Source organism: Seriola lalandi, unplaced genomic scaffold, assembly GCF_002814215.2.
Source record: "Seriola lalandi dorsalis isolate HSWRI2012SDOR001 ecotype SW California unplaced genomic scaffold, Sedor1 jcf7180002054663, whole genome shotgun sequence".
Classification (NCBI taxonomy): domain Eukaryota; kingdom Metazoa; phylum Chordata; class Actinopteri; order Carangiformes; family Carangidae; genus Seriola; species Seriola lalandi.
The window spans coordinates 1,936,081-1,959,688 of record NW_019525216.1 but is presented as its reverse complement, the minus strand read 5'-3'; the positions used below and the strand labels follow the sequence as shown (position 1 = coordinate 1,959,688).

The window sequence follows — 23,608 nt, the reverse complement described above, 5'->3', positions numbered from 1 at the left end:
TGAATTATTATAATATGTTGTTTGATTCCTCTCCATACTATGACGTTGTTATGACCTTTTATGCCTTAATATAACACATTGTTTTTTTGACATTTTTGCCATACTATACTATGACGTTTTCTGGTATTTTTTTCCATACTATACTATGACGTTTTTTTGTTATTTTACGAATTATTATACTATGTTGTTTGATTCCTTGCCATACTATGACGTTGTTATGACCTTTTATGCCTTAATATACTATGTTGTTTTTTCGACATTTTTTGCCATACTATACTATGACGTTTTTTGGCATTTTTATGACTTACTATACTATGACGTTTTTTGGCATTTTTATGAATTATTATACTATGTTGTTTGATTCCTTGCCATACTATGACGTTGTTATGACCTTTTATGCCTTAATATACTATGTTGTTTTTTCGACATTTTTTGCCATACTATACTATGATGTTTTTGGCATTTTTATGAATTATTATACTGTGACGTTTTTTGGCATTTTCATGACTCACTATTCTCTGTTGTCAATGCTTTAGCATAGTATTATGTTTTTATGACATTTTTTGCCATACTATACTATGACGTTTTTTGGGATTTTTATGACTTACTATACTATGACTTTTTTTGGCATTTTTATGAATTATTATACTATGTTGTTTGATTCCTTGCCATACTATGATGTTGTTATGACCTTTTATGCCTTAATATACTATATTGTTTTTTCGACATTTTTAGCCATACTATACTATGACGTTTTTTGGCATTTTCATGCCATACTATACTATGACGTTTTTTGGCATTTTTATGACTTATTATACTATGTTGTTTGATTCCTTGCCATACTATGACGTTGTTATGACCTTTTATGCCTTAATATACTATGTTGTTTTTTCGACATTTTTTGCCATACTATACTATGATGTTTTTGGCATTTTTATGAATTATTATACTGTGACGTTTTTTGGCATTTTCATGTCTCACTATTCTCTGTTGTCAATGCTTTAGCATAGTATTATGTTTTTATGACTTTTTATGCCATACTATACTATGACGTTTTTTTTTAATTTTCATGCCATACTATACTATGACGTTTTTTGGTATTTTTACGAATTATTATACTATGTTGTTTGATTCCTCTCCATACTATGACGTTGTTATGACCTTTTATGCCTTAATATACTACATTGTTTTTTCAGGCATAAAAGGTCATAAAAACATAATAATATGCTAAGGCATTGACAACAGAGAATAGTAAGTCATGAAAATGCCAAAAAAAGTCATAGTATAGTAAGTCATAAAAATGCCAAAAAACGACATAGTATAGTATGGCAAAAAATGGCAAATAAACCACATAGTATATTTAGGCATAAAAGGTCATAACAACGTCATACTATGGCAAGGAATCAAACAACATAGTATAATCAGTCATAAAAATGCCAACAAACATCATAGTATAGTATGGCATGAAAATTTAAAAAAACGTCATAGTATAATATGGCATAAAATGTCATAAAAACATAATACTACGCTAAGGCATAGACAACAGAGTATAGTAAGTCATAAAAATGCCAAAAAACGTCATAGTATATTAAGGCATATGCCATCCTTTTTGCCATTCTATACTATGACATTTTCATGACCTTTTATGCCTCAACACACTATGCCGTTTTTTGGTATTTTTATGACTTACTATACCATAACTTTTTTTGGCATCTTCATGATTTCATACCATGACTTTTCACACCTTACAATATTATGTTTTTGTGACTTTTTATGCCTTAATATACTCTGATGTTTAATGCCATACTATGACGTTTTTATGACCTTTTATAGCCTACAATAACTTTTTATGCCTCATTATACTATGACATCTTTATGCCCTACTACAGTTTGACTTTTCATGCCTGACTCTGACATTGTCATGTTTTAATTTATTATTATTTTTCATGTATTACTATGTTGTTTTTATGCCTTACTATACTATAACTTCTTATGCCCTACTATACCATTACTTTTTACTTCCTCAATATACTATAACTTCTTATGCCTTACTATACCATTACTTTTTTATTCCTTATTATAGTATGACATTTTTATGTGTTACTATACAATGACATTCACATGACTTACTATACCATGACTTATTAGGCCTATTATATTATGATCTTTTTATGCCTTAGTATACTATGACTTTATGATTGGGCAGCATGGTTTGACAGTGATAAAAACATTTGAGAGGGTTTTTGGTTCAAACCCCTTGCCTTCCTGTATGACTTATTTATGCCTTACTATACCATGAGTCATGACATATACAGTATAAATTTCATTTTGGTCCCTATATCAAGTACTCACTCTGGGCTTTGCCTATTCATATGGTAAGCGATACAGCCATGGAATCTTCAAGGACAAGAAAACCGTGCTGTCCTTCACCAATGGTTCGCATGAGTCCATGTTCAGTGCAACTGGCATTATATGTGTCATCTATAAGAATATACATTATTACATATATATATATATATATATATATATATAAATAAAATACATGAAATAATCATGGCAAAATGCAACTTCATTAAAAATTTGTATGTTTGTACATGATTTTCTTAATAACTAACCATAAATGTCATACATCTTCTTTATTAACGTTTTTAACGAAAACATACTGACAGGCTTTGGGAGGGATATATATTTATGTAACATGTGTTTGTATTCCAAACCTATATTATAAACAGGCATAATACAATACATGTTTACATGTTACAAGGATCTACAGTATAAAGTTTTTTGTACAGACAAAATGCAATCAATGTTCAAAAAGAGAGAAAGCGTCAACCACATTTTACTGCTACTTAGATTTTCAACCAGGCTTCCATGTGCAGTTGCGGGGTTAAAAAAAATAGAAAATACAATTGAATGCAAAAAATAATGGTTAAATTGATGGATAAGTGGTTGAAATAGAGAGGTGCAACAAATACATAAATAGTTTAAGTACCTAAAAATAATGGACGAATGGTTGAAATGTGCAGCTTCTGCCCCTTATTACTGTCACTGAGCACTTTATTAAGAACATTAAAAACCTGTTCCTGCTTATTCATTCATTCTTTCAATAAGCCAATCACATAGCAGTAGTGCAATGCATAAGATCCTGTAGATGCAGGCCAGGAGCTTCAGTTAATGTTCACATAAAACATAAGAATGGGGAAAATATTCTCCGATGTCTGTGAAAATTCTCAGTCATTCAAGAAAAGTTGAATTTTCTTGGATCTCAGGGACTTGGACAATGGCGTGATGTGAAACTGCTGATCTCCTGAGATTTTCACACACAACAGTCTCCAGAGTTTTCACTCTGAATGGGGTGAGAAACAAAAAAAACATGAAGTGATTATAGTTGATAAGAGAGGTCAGAGGAGGATGTCCCAACTAGTCTGAGCTGAGAGAAAGGCTGCTGTAACTCAGATAACCAGCCTTTACAACTGTGGTGAGCAGACTACAAAAGCAGAGGAAGCTGATGTATGTACAGTGGGCACAGGCTCACCAAAACTAAACATAGTCTGGTCTGATGAATCTGGATTTCTGTGGAGGCTTGCAGCTGGTATGGTTGCATGAATCCATGAACCCAACCTGCCTGGGTGTGGGGAATATTTTCTTGGTACTCTTTTAGCAACTTAATACCAATCAATCGTGGTTTGAATGTCACGGCCTATCTGAGTATTCTTGCTGATCATGTGCATTCATGTATGGCCACAACCATGTCGCAAGGCAAATGTTGTCTCAAACTGGTTTCATGAATATGACAGTGAGTTCAGTGAACTTCATTGACCTCCTTTGTCACCAGATCTGAATCCAGTAGAGCATCTTTGGTACATGGTAGAACAGGAGATTGGCAGCATGAATGTGCAGCTGACACATCAGCAGAAGTAATGTGATGCAGTTGTATCAACATGGAGAACAAGTTTCCAACATCCTGTGGAACCCAGGCCACGAAGAACTGAAGCCTACGAGGGCAAAGGTAGGCCCTGCCCAGTATTGGTATGGTGTTCCTAATAAAGTGCTCAGTAAGTGCATATAGTAATGGTAAATAACAGTTTAACAGTGTTAATAAGTGGATTTACTGTAAAACTTTGAGATACATGTACTTAAGTTTAGTTTAGTTTAACGCTACTTCAAACTTCTACTTCACTCCATTTACTTCACAGCTATAGTTACTAGTTACCTTGAAAATTAAACGCTCTGCATCCTCACTGGTGTTTTCAGCCTCTCTGGTCAATCAGAACTTGAATAGGGCAGAACTATGCTGGGAATTATGTGATTTCACCAAACTCTGTAAAACTGAGCAGTTGCATCTGAGAATGCTTCAGTGGAAACAACTCAATAATATATAAAAACTATAACACTGACAGGTTCACTCTGCATTATATTTAAAGTACATTTTTTCTTATAATGCATACTTGATATTTTGAATGTTGGGCTTGTAACTACTTACTGTGTTACTGATACTTCTGCTTAATTACAGTATCTTAATACTTCTTCTACCGCCGTAGTTTAAAAGCAGTTCAGCTGAGTCCTTTTGACAGGGCTGTCTAACAAAAGGTTGAGAACCGCTGCTTGAGCCTGATCAGATGTTGCCACAGTGCGGTAATGACTTCTTCTCCCTTTATGGTCTGGGTTAGTTTTGATTAGGCACCTTCTTTTAAAACACACAATTTAATTTTTTGGCCTTTGCATACCAAGCACCAAGATGTCACTCAGGATGAAATGGTGTCCTCTTCAAAGTTAAAAGGTAATTTTTGTCCCTTTTGCTTCATCGTGTGATCTGAATGACTGCTTGCCCAAAGCATTCAAAAAGGTGTCAAAGTAATTTTCAACCAGCAGTCAAAACACTGATGATATAGTTCACCGCAGGAGGAAACCCACTGACTGAAAATCCCTTTCTTTATGTCAAATAACTAAGATGGATGTGACATCAACTTCTCTGTGATGGCCATTAACTGCTTAAGCCGAATCCCATTTTTACTAGCAGCATGTAATCACAACATATAGCTAGAAGATGTCGTATCACAGAACTTGTCTGCCATGGTAAGACCAGTTTGAGCTGTGAGAAGAGCCTCAAACATGACGGAAAAACCAAACATACTGTCACTCAGCCAAAGCTCCTGACATCAGTATGTTTCCAGTAAAGCACAACAAAAATAAGAAGTGCTATGCAATCTTAATATTGACATATGGGATGCATTTAAATGGCAAAAATCACTCCTTTCATAGTAGAAACTGCTGTCAGGAAAGATTACTTCTGTTCCAACATGCAGGCTAATGGCACAGTAAATATCGGAGAGACTCAGAAAGCTTTTTAAGCAGAGCACAGATTAGCCTCCTTATCTTCCGCTAGCCAAACAGAGTGCAAGTATGACTACATGATTGAGGATGCCATAAATACAGTTTTCATTAAATTGAACGATATGCTGAACCCTCCCACCCCCAAACAGTGAATACATCAGACAAAAAGGCAGTGTGGTATCTTCAGCGACTTCCATCTGTGTCCTTGCAATGCCCCTAAAATGACAGTCGAGCAGTGTGAGGTGGCTGCGCAGTAGGGAAGCGCACTTCAAAGCAGGCCATTTCATCTTCAGCGAGGCTGTCGGTCTCAAGTGGAGCATGAGAAAAAAAAAAAAAAAAAAAAAAAATCAATACTCTATCAGGCTTCTTCCTTCAAGCTGTGTGCTGCTCCCTGTGACTACACATTCAAGCCAGCACCTGAACTCTGACCAAATTATCTGCTGAGGTAATTTGAAGACAGATTAGCATTTTTCAGTCATTTGAAGCTAAAATCTGTAAAACAGTTTAAACACCTACTTGTTGCTACACTGCTACACTGTTAGATACTGTTAAAATACAATCTAATCTACAGTCTAAGATTAAACTTTACACTAGAAAATATCAGTCGATAGCAGTGTAGCAGACAACCAAACACTCATTCACTGACTGCTAGAATCAAAAAGCATTGTGTGTTCTGAAGCTACTTAGAAACAAAACTGAGATAATACTAATATACAGACAAGAAAAAAAAAGAACCAGATTACCCAAGAAGAATAGTTCATTATGTTAAATTATTCACTTTCTTGCTGAGAGTTAGATAAGATTAATATTATGTATTTTTTCTGATAAATATGAAGCTACAGCCAGCAGAACATCAGCCTAGCATAAAGACTAGAAAAGATGAGGAAACGGCTAGCCTGGCTCTGTCCTGCTTCCCCCTCCTTCCTGTCTTAATGCTAAGCTATTCAGACTGTAGCTTCATATTCACCACACGGACGTGGTATCGATCTAAGATGCTTGGGTGCCCCTTTCACCTTTAACTAAAACATATGGATAGAGTTTTAAATTCATTTAAATTCTACTACACAGAGTGGCAAATATGACTTGCTGACATGTTTGCATGTTAAACTGGTTTTAGCAAACAAGAAAAAGGAATGATGGGATCCATTCACAAAGCTGCATTGCCCTTCAACTTATTTATTGATGTACCGAACATGGAAAAAATCCAAAGTATCCAAACACAAAGTAAAGAACATGTACATCCTTTTAAATACTCAACAAAAGATATTCTATTCCAAAAATGCTGTGAACCAAGTCAGACTATACAACTTCAAATAAATAATCATTCTCATATTAAGAATTGAGATAAGAGGGGTGGGAGGGAACATTTTTTCATGTCAGACCATCAGCACAATTTGTCAAGACCAAATCATCATGAAGAAGTTACAAAAAAGAAAAGTTATTTTCAACAATGACAGGTCAGGCATGAAAAATGTCATCTCTACCCCACAGCAGCAAGTATCACAACTCATCTAGACTTAAAGTTTAACTTTTACAAGTAACACAAAGAAGGAATAGATAAACAAGAAAAAGCAGTTGCAAAGATAATTATATAATGCATAGCACACTGCTCATTTAAGGGGAAGCATGACTAGTAATTGGTTTAAATACCAAGCAGGATGCAGGTGCAGTATTCAGTGCATCTAAGGCTCGACAGCCTCCATTTGTTTGTTCAAGATGAGTTAGATGTTGTTTGACAAACTCCTGCGACCAATTTTGCTATTGTTAATGGAACTGCTTCACTGACCTTCCCCTGAAGTGAATAAAGCAATATACACCTTTTTACGATTTTAAAGACAGGTTATATGCATTACGTATATATATATATGAGTATGAAAAAAAAAGAAAAATCAAATAGTTCAAAACTGTGGTTTATATCCATTCTTTACCACATAAATATATATCTATAATGTTTATATATAAAAAACAAAAACAAATGTCTATAGTTTCTTAATACCTTTTTTACGAAGCAAGACTATCTACAGACCAAACAACCAACAAATTTGATGCACTGTAATGCTAGTCCATAGGACAACAAATCAAGTTTTTCAACTCAAGGGAAACTGAAATGAAAAAGGTTAATATCCAAAATGAAAATACCGTACATACTCCATAAAAGAAAAAAGAAAACGATATATATAATATCACACTTTCCAATGAAGTCCAAACTAGAACCAAAAGAAGTTTGCAAAATACTCAACATAAAAAAGGACTTATTTACATAGCTCAAAGCTCAGGAGTAATCCGTTCTATTCTTCAGACAAGGTTTTTTTTAAGCTGCTGCCTTCATTGGCTTGTCCTCATTCTTTCATACAAAGTATGTAAAAACCCTTATTGGTTGATATTAAGACAAAATCAGTCTAATGATATATCGTAGGTACACCACAGAACACCATGAGCTCCATCTGAAGGGAATCCTTTAGGAAGAACTGATTTTTATCCCCCATTTACCTTTTAAGAGATATCTCCACTTTATAATTTTGCATGCACTTTTTGCGATTAAACCTTTGTATTTTTGTCCGTTTCCAAATTAAATCGGAAAGCAAGTTGCTAGTCGTAACAACCAGGATGACAGGGGGACCCACAGATGATTTTACAAATGAAATCAGCACTGCCATTGATTCTATAATCTAAAGATAATACAAAGATCTCAAAAGGTATCTTTTACATCATAAATCTCTCCAGAAATTTCAACCACTGCAAACTTTCTTGTAAAGTTCAAAAGCTCACAAGGTGTCATATGAAGATATTTCTCAAAGTATCCAAGTCAAAATATTTTGTTCCAGGTCCAGTAAAAAGTTTCTCCAAATTTTTCTTTTTATAAAAATAGATGCTTTTTAAACCCACATCAAAGAGGTTCTTAGCTCTTTGGCAAGGTACTGCTTTAAGAATTTTTTTTTTGTCTTTTATCCGTTAAGTTTACAATAAGCAACATTATGCAGCCAACCAATAACCAACTCATATTACAATAAACAGAACACTTGCAAAATCAACAAAATCGCAAAGAGATCAAAATAAGTACTTGCTAACCACTGAAGGCATAACGCACCTAAGGCAAATCAGGACACAAAAATACAAAGAAAATCACTACACATAACCTTACAAGACTTACTTTTTCAAAGCAGATGTGCAACAAAATGACAAAACCTATAGTAATGTTTTAGATGGTCCATCTGTAAAGACAGCAAGAGAATTCAACATCACAGGCAATAAAACCTGCAGTATTTTTTTTCCAGTTTTAAAGTATATTGAGAAGATTCAAAGCGTAGCAATGAAAAAAAGAAAAGAAATCACATTGTTGGACGCTAAATATTGTTTTTCTTCGTAACACTGATTTACAAAGCTGTTTTTACTAATGTAGAAAGGTCGGTACGCTTCCATTTTCTGTTTCCATTTTCTGCTGAGTTTTCTAGAAACAATCTCAGTGGGTATTAGGCTTTGTGTGTTTTGTTGGTTTTGAACGAGACTTGCAGCACTCTGTCCCCGAGGCGGTATCCATTCAAGCTGGCGATGGCCACGGCTGCCTCATCGTAGTTAGTCATGGTGACAAAACCAAATCCTTTGCACTTGTTTGTGTTGAAGTCGCGAATAACTTTGACGTTTGTGACGGCACCAAATGGCCCAAACATCTGCCAAAGGATGCTTTCATCTGCATCTGGAGCCAGGTTGTAGACGAAGATACACCAGCCAGTCCCTGCGTGCCCCGGGATGTTGATGCCAGCCAAGCTGGTCACCCCATCAATGGCCATGGGGGAGAACCTGCTGTAAAAACACAAAAAGTAACGTGGTTCAAAGCAAGGGCCAAAATGAGGGTAAAACTGGCCCTTTTATAAGACAAGAGATTGTGCCAACAGGACTGACAGAATCTGACAAGTCTCTACAGGGATCAGCACTAGCCACACTTCATTCTGTGCCATGTTTACATTGCTCTTAGTCACAGTGTTAACACTTCTCCATAAATCATTACATGAACAAGATATTCTTTGATAAGTCAAAATATTTTTTCTTCAGCATGGAAATAAGTTATAAAATCAGCCTCATCCAAAAAAAAAAGAAAAAAAAAAGCTGAGCTGTCATTCTGACTCTGAAGCTAACAGTGCAGTTCACAGACAAATCAAATTACAGCAGCTTTTTGAGCTCACCATGGGCCTACAAAGACAGGAGGACAGAGTCCTTTTTATCAAAACCAAAAACTGGAAAAGTAATGGTAAACAAGCACCATATCCAAGTTGGAATTTGTGCCAAGACTGGAATAATACAGCACGCAAAGTCCTGGCTTTAGGTAAATGTGGTTTTGCAGTTAGAAAAAACAAAATTCTAAGTGCATAGAAAGCCTATGAATTATTGCAGCAGGTGTCATGTAAGATTAGCTGCTCCAGTTGGCCTCTCAGGGAACATCCATCATGACAGGTGTGCTCCCAGCATCAAGGACCCGGAGAGAGATTTGGCAACCAAAACGTCAGCCAACGAGCAGGGCAGAAAAGAAATCACAAGTCTATTGTCGCCAGTGACGGGCCTTTGAGCTTTCAGGGGACTGGACTTCAATCATACCCGAGGAAGGCATTCTTATAAAACTGAACTTAGACAAACTGGTATCCTGGCAAATACTGAAAGATGTCTGACGCAACCAACTTTAAACAGGACAGGGCTGTCCATAATAGATCAAGGTAAGAGTATGTAGCTCAAAATACAAGTATGCAATTTTGTGCAATAGCAAGAAAGAGGTTGTAAAACTCTGTCCTTTGTTATGTAGACAAGCAGTGTAGACAATGCTTTAATCTAGACATGTTGTGACATTATGCTGGGATTAAAGCACTTCACTGCATCACTGTCACTAACCTTACTTTAGAGAGGGACATACTAAATAATCAATCAAAATTAAGTTTAAAGTGCCCATGACTGCACATGGTTATGTTTAACATCAGGAACTGTACAAGAGTATGTTGTACAGTCTGGTCAATATACACACAGTAATAGAGAGCCATCATTGTGACCTCTTCAAATATACAGCTTCAGCGTACATGCTGGCAGGTATGAAAATTACCTTGCTTGTGGTAATTCAGAAAAATATTATTACAATTTGTTGCCAGCAGCACAGTGTAGACACTACTCTGCACAAGAATGAATTAATTTAATGTAGAAAAATGTGACATTTCAGTTTGTTTGTCAGTTTTTCTGGGCAGGACATGGCTTAAAAAAAACAAACAAAATGCTATAAATATTAATCCTATTTTAAACATAACTGATAAACCAGTCTGACACGATTTCCACTAACTAAACTAAATACTAAATGTGTGACTATCAGCAGAATTCATTTATTCCTCAAATTAGCCCCAGGAATTGAGCTTTCATCAACTCTAGTCTATTGATGCAGAGGGAACGTGATTGTCCCAGGTCAGAAGAGTACGTAGTGACACCCACCACTTGACCATGTTTGACTCTTGCCCTCCCTTCCCGCTTCTCCCTCCTGCATATACACTAACACATATACACTTGTTGTTAAGACAAAACAGCCTGATTCACACACACCAACTGAATTATGTATATATTTGTAGAGAGCACTAACGCACTAATTACTTTGATCAACAACCTAATACTGAATCAGATTTACCTTATGCAGTGTTCTCTACTGCCCTATCTGTATTGCCAAGAGCTCATGATGGAAAAAAAAATCCCATCAGCTCCCTGTTAAGTCTGAATTTCCCTCAGGATCAATTAAAGCAGCCTTTAAAATATAAAAAAGAAAATCAATTTACCTTTTGACTCCATAGGCCATATTCAGCAGATTGTCCAACCTAAAAAAAATTAAACAAACACCAACGTTACATTCATTTCAACATTAAGAAAGTTGTTTATGGAGGTGATGATGCATTTTGACAGGATGACTGAGATGAGTAATAGTTCTGATACCATAATTAAAGTCAATTGTTCCACTCAAGTCAATCACAACACTTTACAACACTTTTTGTCCTTTACCTGTTAACTGAGCTTGTTTGTCAATATTCAACCTACACAACAAGAGCCAATCAGTTCATAAAGAAAGCGCAAGATAGGCTGGAAATATTGCAGCTTTCACAACATATTACATGGAAATTCAATTTACACAAATTGTGATTTTTTTTTTGCCACTTTTGTTTTTTTTAAACCACTGAGGTCAATCAGTGGACTGAGGAGCAAATACGTTTATGGCGAATAACGAGGCTAACTGTCAATAACACTTTCAGACCATCTACTGAATTATCCACCAGAGTATTGCTCATCTCATTTCCATATGTGTCAAAATCTGCTCAAGCCCAATTGTGTGGTAGGTCTATATCTGCAACAGGAGGAACACAGCAAAGTTGAAAATGTGAATATGGGGATGAATTATTCTGTTCAGAGTACTGATGAGCTCCAACACAGAATATTTTCATAATACTGCTGTGAGACAATTTAAATGCTAATTTCAAAACACGTCAGAGGGTCAACAGATTCAGCATCACTAGCAGTATTAACTGTGCTTGGCTCTAATCAGATTTTTTTTTTTTGGTGTGCCCCTTTTACCTGAAGCGTTGTGCCTGCTGTGCGAGGGGTCCTGGGTACCTTCGATTGGGTGACTGATACAGCTGGGACAGCAGTGCCTGGCTGGTCTTCTGGCTTGGGTTGTTCGCAAACTTGACTGTAATGGGTTCGGTGGCACCAGGCGGCTTCTGACAGTTCAGACCCTTGATGGCCTCCTCAGCCTCAACTCGCCGGTCAAAACGAATAAAGCCAACGCCTCTGGAAACGCCTGAGCAGAGTATAAAGCCATAATATTAGTTACATGCTGAATTTCTCGACAGCCATGTAAGTAGCCATTCAGTACTGAGGTTCAGCGTGAACTTCATTGAAACAGGTTAAACAGTTTTCTTAAGTGTCAATAAAAGTGAGTTTATAAGGGATAGATTAACTGATTACAAATTTGCCATTTTTTGAACAGTGATTTGTTATCTGATGACTATTACTTTACCCACACCCTCTATAAACAATGGGAAGTCTACAAGTGCAGAGCATTACTCAGAGTGCATTACTGGTCAGCAATGCTTCAAAGTTTTTTTATCTTAAGTGACAAAAAAGACGAAAGTCTGATTAAGAGACATTTTTTTTGGGCCATAAAAATTGAGGTACATTAACAAACTTGATTAAATACATTTTTACACAAAATTTGCATTTTGTGGATTTGTAAGTCAGTCATTCAATTCATGGGCCCATTTCACTTGAATGTTTCACAAAGAATGCTGACATGACCATGACATTAAGAAAATGTGACCCACATCCAGAAATACTGCAAATACCGAAACACGATGCATAACAAACCCATTCCAATTGGAGGAAAGTTGCAAATACCAAACATGTTTACCAAGAGAATAAAAATGTGGGAGGTGGAAAAGTGATGGAGCTACAGCAGCAAAATGAAACTTTCACATCATAGGACACTGGTGGGCAGCAAGGAGAAACAAGAAAAAGACCGAAGATCGTGACATGCACAGATGTCCCAAGACACATCAGAAAGAGGTGGGAAAAAAACAGAAACCCTCAATTCACCACTGTAACTCCAACTTTACAGACAGCTAGATTAGTAGCATCATATATTGACTACTGCTAGTAATTTTTGTGTTAATGGATAGTAATTTACAAGCCAACATTAGCAAGTTACCATTATTATCTAGCAACTACATTGCTTTTCAGTGTTATCTAGCCATTTTGTGTAATAACCCACAATTCATAAGGTAACTTGTTCCCTTTAAGACCACAGATGTTCGAAGTTCAATATCATCCCTTTAACTACTTTACCTCATACTGCCCTCTTGGGACATCCATACATGTCTTTTCATTCTTGGTCTTATTTCTTCCTGCTGTCTGCCAAAGAGCTCTGAGCTTCAGTAACTTTGCCAAGTCAAAAAGCGGTCCATCACTCCAGCCCCTTGTGTTGCTTATGGTACTACTACTTGCTGCACAGTCGTCATTTTGATATCTGCTTTGTTTCTTCTTAAGAACTGCATTTTTCTTAATGTTTGTGCCTTTGCATTTTGTATGCACACCAGTATTTGCAATATTTGGAATGTATTCCCATAATGATTCATTATTTTATTCATTTTATCCTTGAGAGCCACTATATTAAAATGCATAAGAAAACAAGCAACTTTTTATCCATTAGCTTGGGAGTATAAGCAGGTTGCAATCTTGCTTTGTTTTTTGGTGATTGCGTTTCCCCTCTCCCTACAGCTGGATCACAGCTTGCTTCATTCATACTAATGTAAAAATGAAAATGAATTCTCTTGGAACAAGTGGTTTTATGTTTGAGAAATAAAGACAGCCATTCCCATAATGCATGCCTGAAGGAACTTTATATGTTTCAGCAGCATACAGGGACAGAACCATTGGGAAATGTCCCAGTGAAAGATTCTGTTTATTAGTGTTTCATAAGGGTTTTGCCTCCACATGACAGTTGGGAATATAACTACTCTAAACGCATTTAATTTCTTGCCATGAAACGGGCATTGCATGTACACCTTGGGGATGGGAAGAGAAAGGGAGAGAAAGCAGGAGAAGGTAAGTGCAGGCAGAAGGGAGATTGGAGGGAAAAAAGAAATTATGAAGCTTTGAGTCCTGCTACTTAAACACCCATTTCATATTCTATCCATCTATGCATATTTATGAACACCTCTAGTGGAAAATTGCATTTTTTTGGGGACGTCAAACCACCACCTCTGATATATTTCTCAGGCTTAGCTGTGTCATTTTGTTAGGGAGTCAGTGTGGAACGGAGGGGGAGGAAAGAGGCATAGTAAAAAAGGAATGTGAGGGATGGGCTGGGGGTGCAAAACCATGGGACAGCTGTCACGTTCTACTCACCAGTCACCTGGTCCACCAGAATACGTGAGGTAATGATGCGTCCATACTGAGAGAAGAGCTGCTCCAGTTCTTTCTGAGTCATGGTCTTTGGCAAGCCACTGACGTACAAATTTGCATCTCTGATGGAGGCAGAACTTGGACGCGCATAGGAAACCTACAGGCAGAGACAGTTCACATGACCGCTGGTATATTATCACTGCAACCAGTTCTAGCACATGCAGCAATGAACTTGCATACCTCTAATACTATTGTCTGAGATCAGGGGAGGCTATTCATCAGCTTTTTGGTACATTTGTGCAAACAAAAAGAACAAATGCAATGATCCATTTCTATTAACACTACCAGGTATTTAACCTGACAGTTTATTTTAAATATACTCAGGTTATGCAGACCACGATACTGTGCATGTGACCAAAAAAAAAAAAGGCCAAAAAGCTGCTCCCCTAGATTATATGTTTTATATATTAAATATCATGTAGCAGACCATGAACATAACAGTGCTGATACCATTTCAATAAATTGGTGAAACTTGTATTTCTAAGACTGATAACCTACTTGTTAGGGGAAGCATTCCCAATACAATGTTCATAGTTCCTGTTAATGCAAGATTTACTTGTTCAAATAAAAGCCTGCATAATGACTTAGAAAATTGCTCCAAAGGTGTGTTAAGACTAAATGAAGCAAATATTTGTGACTTGAACTGAGCGGACAGGAGCACAAGTTCTTAGCCCAAAGCTATCAGACTCCATGAATGTGCAGGCAAGAGGAAAGGGAGAGGGTCTGAAGAAAATAAGCAAACTGAGTTTCTGGTAAGAGTTGACATCAGTCTGAGTTGTAGCGTACACACACACAGTCAGTGCCTGCTCCAGCAAACATTCCTGCTGTCATTGGCTGTTTGTGGCTAATAAACACAGACTACAAAAACATTTCACAGCTGTTAAATTCACAAAAAAAAAGGGCTTCCTGTTAATCTTTAGGGAGGAAACACAGTAGTCTGTCAAAGAGTTGACTAAACATTGACAGATGTTGATAGGAGCATGAATGTGGGACAAAAAGAAGAGAAAATGGTGATACAAAACATGTTTGGTTCAAATCTGTGCTCTTGTAAATTTACAATATAGTAAACATCTGCTCATCCCACTGCTATGCCAGCTTTTCACCATTTTGGTTGTTTATAATCATTTATGTTCTACAATAGGGTGGTGCACTGCAATGTGTCTGCTCCATGGTCGATTTGTAATCCTGCTTTTCTTTCCCCAGCGCAAACTTAAAAATGACTCTTATCAGTTAAATGGACAGTGACAAAGCAGCCTGTCCAAAAAAAGTTAAACTGGCACTTTTCTGTCCATCAACTCAGCTGGAAACCTGACATAGATAGATGCAGCATCAGGCCTGTCTAGACAGCTCTCATTTAAAAATAAATTTAACATTTCTAGCAAACTGCTATAGACATGGCAGTGTGGCTGCCTCTTAAAACTAATCTCATCTAATCGTGTGTCTAAAGTCAGAAGGTATGTAGAGAGCCCCCAGCACCAGGCTACAAACATGCAGCATACCTTTGTCCATAATTACAGCCTACTTTGCTGTATTTATGGACAAAGGTATTGAACACAGAGGGGACCAGAGAGACATCAAGGTCCTGTGGATCAATACATCATTACACCCCTGAGTAGTCATAAATTCATTTTCTCTGTGCATCCTGTTTTCTGTTTGTTGACATTTATACAATAATATGCAGGAACCCATACAGCCTAAATTTAGGAGTTAATGTGTAAAAGTGGATTGAGGGTGTAGAGGCCTAAATGAGAGAATCACAGAGAGGGAGAGAAAGAAACCGTGCAGGTAAGAGTCTGCTGCATCTTATTACTCCCTCCATCTGGTGGCTGCAGGTTCTTCTGACTTGACTGTCAATTACCTGAACAGCACCACAGCTATTTAATTACAGTGTCAGACGTGTTAAATGGTCTTATACCAACTCCCTCTCTGCAATCTTATGCAATGAATTGCATGAAAAAAAGCAATTTAATTATTCTTTTATGCTCTCAGATCAATACGAACTCCACTTGGTCACCCTATCTCAAAACTCACCCTGCTTCTGCCCTGGAGGGAAGGCTGACAAAGTGAACGTGAAAGCTAAAGCTCCCTGCCCACAGCCAGGCAACTCCCTCACTTCTCATCCCTGCCTCCCTCCTAGTCTCACCTTCACACTTCATTTGATGCTAATATTTGCAAAGTATATTCCTCTACCTCACTGGGGTTTATTTGCACTTCTGACAGAGCAGCCAGAGAATTTTGGATGTGCGATATACAAAAAAAAAATGTTCCCATGTTCTACTTTTAGAGGTATGAAGTGAAGAAGAGGTGGAGAGAAGGATGTGCTCAATGTTTGATTCAAAGAAATAAAATGGAATGGTTCATAAAATGGCAAATCTTCCACTGTCATAACATGCTACATTTTCACGTGCATATTTAAATGTTGAATACAGAAATAATCAAGCACACAGCTTACAAATTTGGTATGATTCAATCATGATTTTCAATCACAAAATGTGCTTTTGCCCACAGACATTTTCTTAAATATCCTCTGTCCAACATGAGAAGGCATCTGGCTAGCTCCTTGTATGGCCACTGAAATAATATCACATCTAATAATCTCGCTCCACCATCCACAAATCCTGCAGCACTATATGAAGCAAATGAGTTTTTCCACCAGCACATCGAGTGCTACATTGCCTGATGAATGCTAATGGCAGCCACCTCCCTGTAAAGGCATACAGCAGTGCTACAGCACATGCAACCATAGAAACAGTTCTGCTCTACTTGAGGCCCAGGCAAAGCTGCCTGTGCCCAGATTAACAATAGGCTTCATTTCCACCCCACATTTCTCCAGCCTCATTATTCCTCGACTCCAACCCAGAGAGCTAAACATGAATAGCATATCTTGGATTTTAGCAAACAGTCATGGATGGTAACAGATTTCAGTGAGTTCAATATGACTATGTTTGATTAACTCACCTACTGGAGATTAGAATGGACATGTCAATGCCAGTTAGCAATTAAAAAAAAATGACAACATCTTACCTTGATGGTTTTGGTCTGAAGTCTCAAGCCATTTAAAGTATTGATGGCTTTTTCTGCGTCCTTCGGGTCCACGTAATTCACAAATCCATAGCCTAGGCTCTGTCCTGCAATCACAAGACCAGAAAATATATTCAATGTCACACTTAATAAAAAGTGAAAAGTGGCTGCTAAATACAAACACCAACAATGTATTACTACTACATATGGACAAAACTGCCTTTCGGGAGTAGTTAGTGAATGGCGTCAATGCAGTTTTACCTGGAAATTAAAGCGTCAGTAATACAAGGACACACAAATGAACAGTCAGACAGTCATCTGGCAGAGCATAAAAAACAAAGGAAGTCACAAGCTCATTTCCAACAAACACCTATTTGGCTTACAACCTAACATAAATTCTCAAACCAACTCTTTGACATACATGTCTTAAATTAAAAACGACAAGCAATTGCTCTGCTCTCACACCAACTCATCTGACATAGCGCAGTAGCTGAGACGCAATGTGTTCCCCCCTCTCTACAGTTTATCTCTAAAATGTACAATAGATTGACACCCACTCTTTATGTGCACAGAGGCAATTCAATTTCCTCCACCCACACTGCTGGGTCTCTCCGCAATTCTACTGCCGGTCAAGTTCACCAGCTCAAGCAGCTTCAGCATATTAATACAGAACATAAGCAACTTGAATTTTATCTACAACTTTCTATGAGATTAAATGAAGTTTATATTTTCACATATCCAAATATCATATTTAAGCACAAAACAGATTCAGCAAGACGCAAGGGAGTATGAATTTGTGATAGGGAATATAAAAGAGGTCCATACGATTTTTTATTTTATTTTTTTCAAATAATTTTAGTTCAGGAATTAACCCTCGACGAAAAAGCAAACATACACATTTGCACATGTGCATAGTGACAGAATGCATATTTGCTATATATTTAAAAAAAACTATGTATTAAAATAAGAATACATTGGCGTATTAGTATGGAAAATACAGACACCCAACTGTTAAGTATTACTTGCAGCATTGCTATTAAGTTAGCTTTACTGTATATCTAAATGCCCTATATGCATCATACTGGCTTATCTGTTTTCCCACCATGAGTCATTGCTCTCATGGGTTGTTCATCTGTGATCAAGTGAAGTTCATAAACTTTATTTCACCTTGCATCTCAGGGACTGTTATAGCCAGGAGAAACATGCTGAGCCTTTGAAATGAGCTGGTGAAATGACACTTTTACTTAAACCTGGAGGGCAAACCGCCTGCCACACTGTTCTACTGTACATGCTGTATGTGGGCACGCTACACCCTTATAGTGATGTCTTCCTATGGAATATCTAATATTTCCCACGTCCACTGTTTTAACAGGGAGGCCCTTAGCATGTTCCTATAACAAACAACTTTAGCTGTCATTAAGGAGGCGAGGTATGCTGGGATGCACTTCCAAATAGACAACTGCACCCAGCTTCCATTAAAAGACTAGTGCTGCCCATAGTGGGAGGAAAATGACACAAAGACTAAGCCGCTGCAGCAGTAGTAGCAGCCAAGGCGAGAACATTTAAAGCAAAGAGGAAGCATGCATCTCTCTGGTGATTACTTAGCATCTGATGTAGCACCAATACACAGATGTAGGCTGGCTTAAATCCATTGCCACAGGGCCAAGGGAGAGACAAAAGCAACATAGTCTGGAGGGGATAGGGTTTTATGTAGTGCAGAAATTGAAATCAGAGCATCATTCCTGAGAAATGACTTGGAGGCTCTGAATAACATTAAGAGCCAATTTTTTTTTTCTCCCAACTGAGTCTCAAGTCAGTTTTTCCTGCCCCAATTCAAGCTTTTATTGGTTAAAAAGGATTTTTTAAAAATGCTAGTTTTATTACTCATTTTATGATAGCATGCTGGTTAGTTACTGTTGTTGGGCAAACATGCAATATCAATCTGTACTGCATCGTGTGTAATCGAATGGATGCTGTATAAATGCCTGCATTGACAAAAAACACTGCGCCTTTTCTGATTCAGTCCTGGGATTAAAAAGAAGGTTTCTATACCATAATTTTAAAATTGTGACCAAACACAAGTGAAACTCAAATTGTAACAGATGCTAAATAAATTGAGCATTAGCACATGTAGTAATGGGAACACTAAGTTTAGCTGCAGGTCAAGCACTATAACCACAGACATGTTATCTCTTTAGTTCTAACTAAAACACCTTAATGAGCCTTTATGCATTTACCTGAAAAGAAATCTGTCTTCCTTAGGAATTCTGTTTGACAAGACATTTACTGCCAGCCAGAGAGCTAAGAACTCATCCTTTTCTGGCTAAATTTGTGTTTCTTTAATAAAAAGGCTATTTTTTATTTTACCAATTACTCCAAAACATTTCACCACTGATGCTAAGAGCTTTGGACATGTGCCATTACTAGGCCCCATCGACACACTTTATTTCACTAAAGATGCTGGTACAACTAGCATACTAATCCAACCTAACCAAAGGTCCCATTTTGAAAACAAAACGAAACTAATTCTATTCATTATTTCTTTCTTTTTGTAAAATTACAAGTTTTCACAAATGTGCATAATTTTCCAACAACTGAATATGAGATGAACATGACTGCAACGGTACGCATGAACACACAAAAATCTCAACAGCTCCACTTAAAAGCTGCCATGGCTGCTTAAGGCAAAGACCAAATCAAATCAACAACTGACACATTCACAGTACCACGTCAAAGGAGCATAGGAACTTTCCTAAAAAAAAAAAAAGAAAGCTGTTAATGCAATCAATGATGTTACAGCTTTTACAAACAGCTACTTTAAAAAACAGAAGAACAAAAAAAAATCATACAAATTCAGATGTCACTGGTAGAAAATATCTGAAATACTGAGATTTGAGATTAGATTGCACTTGAAAAGGAAGACAGCTTAATCTGTGGTCACATATTGTGTAGCGTGAAGCTGGGTATTCAAATGCCTGTGGTCACTAAAATGCAAGAAAAGCAAACTTAATTGGGGGGAAATGGAAATCTGGTTTGCCATTTGGTTGGTACTGTTGAAGCATATTTTTACTATTTCATGCCTGGATGATCCAAAATAAATGTTTTTTTTTCACTTATGATTTACAATGATTACAAATGAAGTCTTCCTTCAGTGTTTGGGATCCAAATACATTTTTCATTAGAAGATTTTCCCAGGCACATTTTTCCTATATCCTCTACTTACTTTAGTGGCTCTGGATGTAGGCACAATATAATCTAGTTAGACATACATTAGATTTCAAAACTAAAACTACTTAAAAAGGGACTCAAAACATCTACACATCAAAATTCATAAAACCGTCAACTATTTTACAGTAAACAAGTGACAGGTGTTAAATAAAAATTGAAGGAGAGCAAGTCTACAAGGTCAAGCAGTCTGATTGGATATACTTTAGTCTTTTCTGCTTTTAATTCACTTTTTAAAAACCACTCATTTCTATAAAGTAAGAAGAAGGGTGCCATAGAGGAAAATAATGTTTGTACAGGTCAACTAAAATATCAAGCCTGATTTTCAAGTGTTAGTCTATAAAGTTGAGTCATCAGGGGAGCTACAGGAAATGTTTTCTTGCTCAAACCACAAAAAGGTTGTTAAGTTATTTGCTAAATCAGAGTCTACATTCAAACTGCCCCACTTGAAAAAGGGGGGCAGGTAGTAATGCCTAGTAAGTCCTTTTCACTCAAGGGCAAGCTGATTTCAAACAACTTCTTTCATTTAGTTCCTTGCACTTAAATTACTTTGTGTGCCATGTTCACACTTGCGCCACTAAACATGCAACATATCATGTTGTATATTAACATATTATGTTCAATCACCCAAGCAGACTGTGCACAACACTGATTTTAAACGAGGATCATTTGTCAATTCAGCTCAACCCATTTCACACATTATCAAATGCATTTCTTGTATGCATGGTTACACAGGGGCTTTTATTCCACGCAAGACTTAACACTTGACAATTTTCATCATCACTGCATGCCAAAAGTATAAATTCTGTAAATACATAATAAGGCTCTCATTGTGTATTTACGCCACGCCTTCCATCCCTACAAACACACCACCCTTGGCTTGTGGTCTATCTCCTGCTGACATTTGTTTCCAGTGACAAAATATTAAAAGTTTTGATTTAAAGAGCACTTATGCAGTGGCACACTGGTTGAGCTACCACTTAGTTATAAAAGCTAATTACTGCAAATGTATCCATAATTGAAATGCTTTTTTTAAAGAAAACCTAAAGAAAACAGCATAGTGTTGTTACAGAAGCAAGGCAAAAGATATTTCAGGTAAACATATTTAGCACAGTTGACTACATTTTTTGAGTTTAGGCTGTCAGTAGAAGTAGGGACCATGCAAAGACATACTTATGAATAATGGTCAGCTAAACATAAGCATTGTGAAATATTAAACATTGTTGGGCGCACATCTTCAATGTTAATTTAATGAAAATGACAACCTTGGAGTCTCAGAATAAAGGTAATCTATAATTACCAAAGTTCTTGCCTCTTAGTTCAACAGTGTTTCTCAATAAGAGCCCTTCTAGCCTCCTGCCTCTTTTCAACAGAAAGATATGTTCAGCCAGCCATGGCTGCTGATGTGTCAGGATCACATGCAAAGAAACAGATGTGTGTACACATCCTTAAAAAGGCCAGAGCAGCTCATGTGCCTGACCACTGGACTGCATTATAAGGAGCAGATGGAGGAAGTTCTTGGTAACCTTGACCAAAACAGCAAGCAGTAAGAATTCAGCAGCCTCAGCCATCATCTACCTGCTCGTGTCACACAGGCCCACATCAGTGTGCGCCCTTTGCACGCTGCATTCCTCCCATCAAAAACAACAAACAAGAAATCATATGCAAGTCTTTTACCTGTCCAAATATAACAAGCATAATGGTGCAATTAAATTTGAGTGTCCCTTGAAATTCTTCTAGTAGAGAACAAAGGAAATACCTTCTTTGTATCCTATAGTATTTCAATTTCTATTTCAATTTCCCCAGGGCCCAGCTTTTAGGAAATGCCATTTTGCTAGTGGCACTAGAACCATCCTACATATTAAAGCAGCATATACAGCAATTAAAATCAGTCCTTATGTTGCTGCTTGGCAGGTTTTACAATAGCTGCTATGTGAAGAGTGCCTGATATTCTCTGCAATGAGATGCAAAATGATTGGCTGACTATCAAAATGAAGGCCTCTGCATTTATTGGGGGCAAAAAACTACGTCACATATACAGAGGAAATCACATACTGTGCATGCATCAACAAAAAAATCTTAGACGTGGACAATACTGTTAGTAGGGCCCCATTGATACATTAATTGGATTCAATGTTGATGTTAGTAGGTGAAGAAAACCATTTTGTATTCATTATATTAAATCTAGTATATTTGAAATTTCTAAATTTATTTGTGTGCCAATTTAATGGCAAAATGAACAGACATACTTGCAGCCAATAAATTCAGAGCACATAGTATCTGTTGGGCCGAAGCTACTAACCAGCCATAGCAATACAATCAGATGCGTTACCTGTTATTTTGTCTCGAACTAGTTTACAGGACTCAATTTCTCCGATGCTCCCAAACAAACTCTTCAGCTCCTCTTGGGTCATGTTCTGAGGCAGATAGTTGACTATCAAGTTAGTTTTACTGTCCTCTATGCTTCCTGACTCTACAGGTGAGGAGCAGTTGTTTGAAATTGTTGAAGGACCGTTGCTTGTGTTGTTGCAAGTTGGCCCATTGGACAGCTGTGTTTCCATGGCAGCAATTACCTGCTAAAGAAACAGAAAAAAAAATCTAGTCAAAACCACATTCAAATCAAACAAAAACATTAAAAAATACCAGATAGTTAAAAAAAGGACGCTCTTCACACATTGAAACATTGTTTTCGGTGATTTTTAGTTGAACGAAATTAAATTCCTTTTTAACGTCAACACAAAAGATCATAAGGCACTTAAGTTGCAGGAAACACACTGACTGTCAAAATGATTCTTCATGCTGTGTTCTTAATTGTGCATTACCATAAATTAGTGTAGGAAATTAGAAGTAACATTGTAGGTCATCACATTTATAAAACGTAGAAGATGTAATTCTGTGAATGTCAATACTTTGTCCCCGTCTGAGGGGGTTGGGGTAGGCTTTTCAATTGTGTAAATGTGTTCCTTTAGCATAAAAATCTGGCTCAATGTGAAATGTTAGGTCCTACATTGCTACCACAAGTGAAAAAAAAAGTAGGAAAGCAAGACTGTACAATGAA

General features: G+C 37.0%; 1 protein-coding gene across 4 annotated transcripts in view; it reads right to left on the bottom strand.

Moving 5' to 3' along the window:
* Window positions 1-6,494: 6,494 nt before the first annotated feature.
* elavl2 (ELAV like RNA binding protein 2) overlaps window positions 6,495-23,608 on the bottom strand; it is a 69,841-nt gene continuing 52,727 nt past the window's right edge. For 3 of the 4 annotated variants that reach the window (XM_023421113.2, XM_023421112.2, XM_023421114.2), the window contains 6 exons: window positions 22,883-23,126; window positions 17,329-17,432; window positions 14,248-14,401; window positions 11,917-12,142; window positions 11,130-11,168; window positions 6,495-9,135 (listed from right to left, as the gene is read on the bottom strand). In XM_023421113.2, coding sequence (XP_023276881.1) covers window positions 8,805-9,135; window positions 11,130-11,168; window positions 11,917-12,142; window positions 14,248-14,401; window positions 17,329-17,432; window positions 22,883-23,126 — 1,098 coding nt within the window. In that variant the 3' untranslated portion in view covers window positions 6,495-8,804. The remainder of the gene's footprint in view (window positions 9,136-11,129; window positions 11,169-11,916; window positions 12,143-14,247; window positions 14,402-17,328; window positions 17,433-22,882; window positions 23,127-23,608) is intronic. The other variant, XM_087177927.1, reaches the window with a different exon arrangement.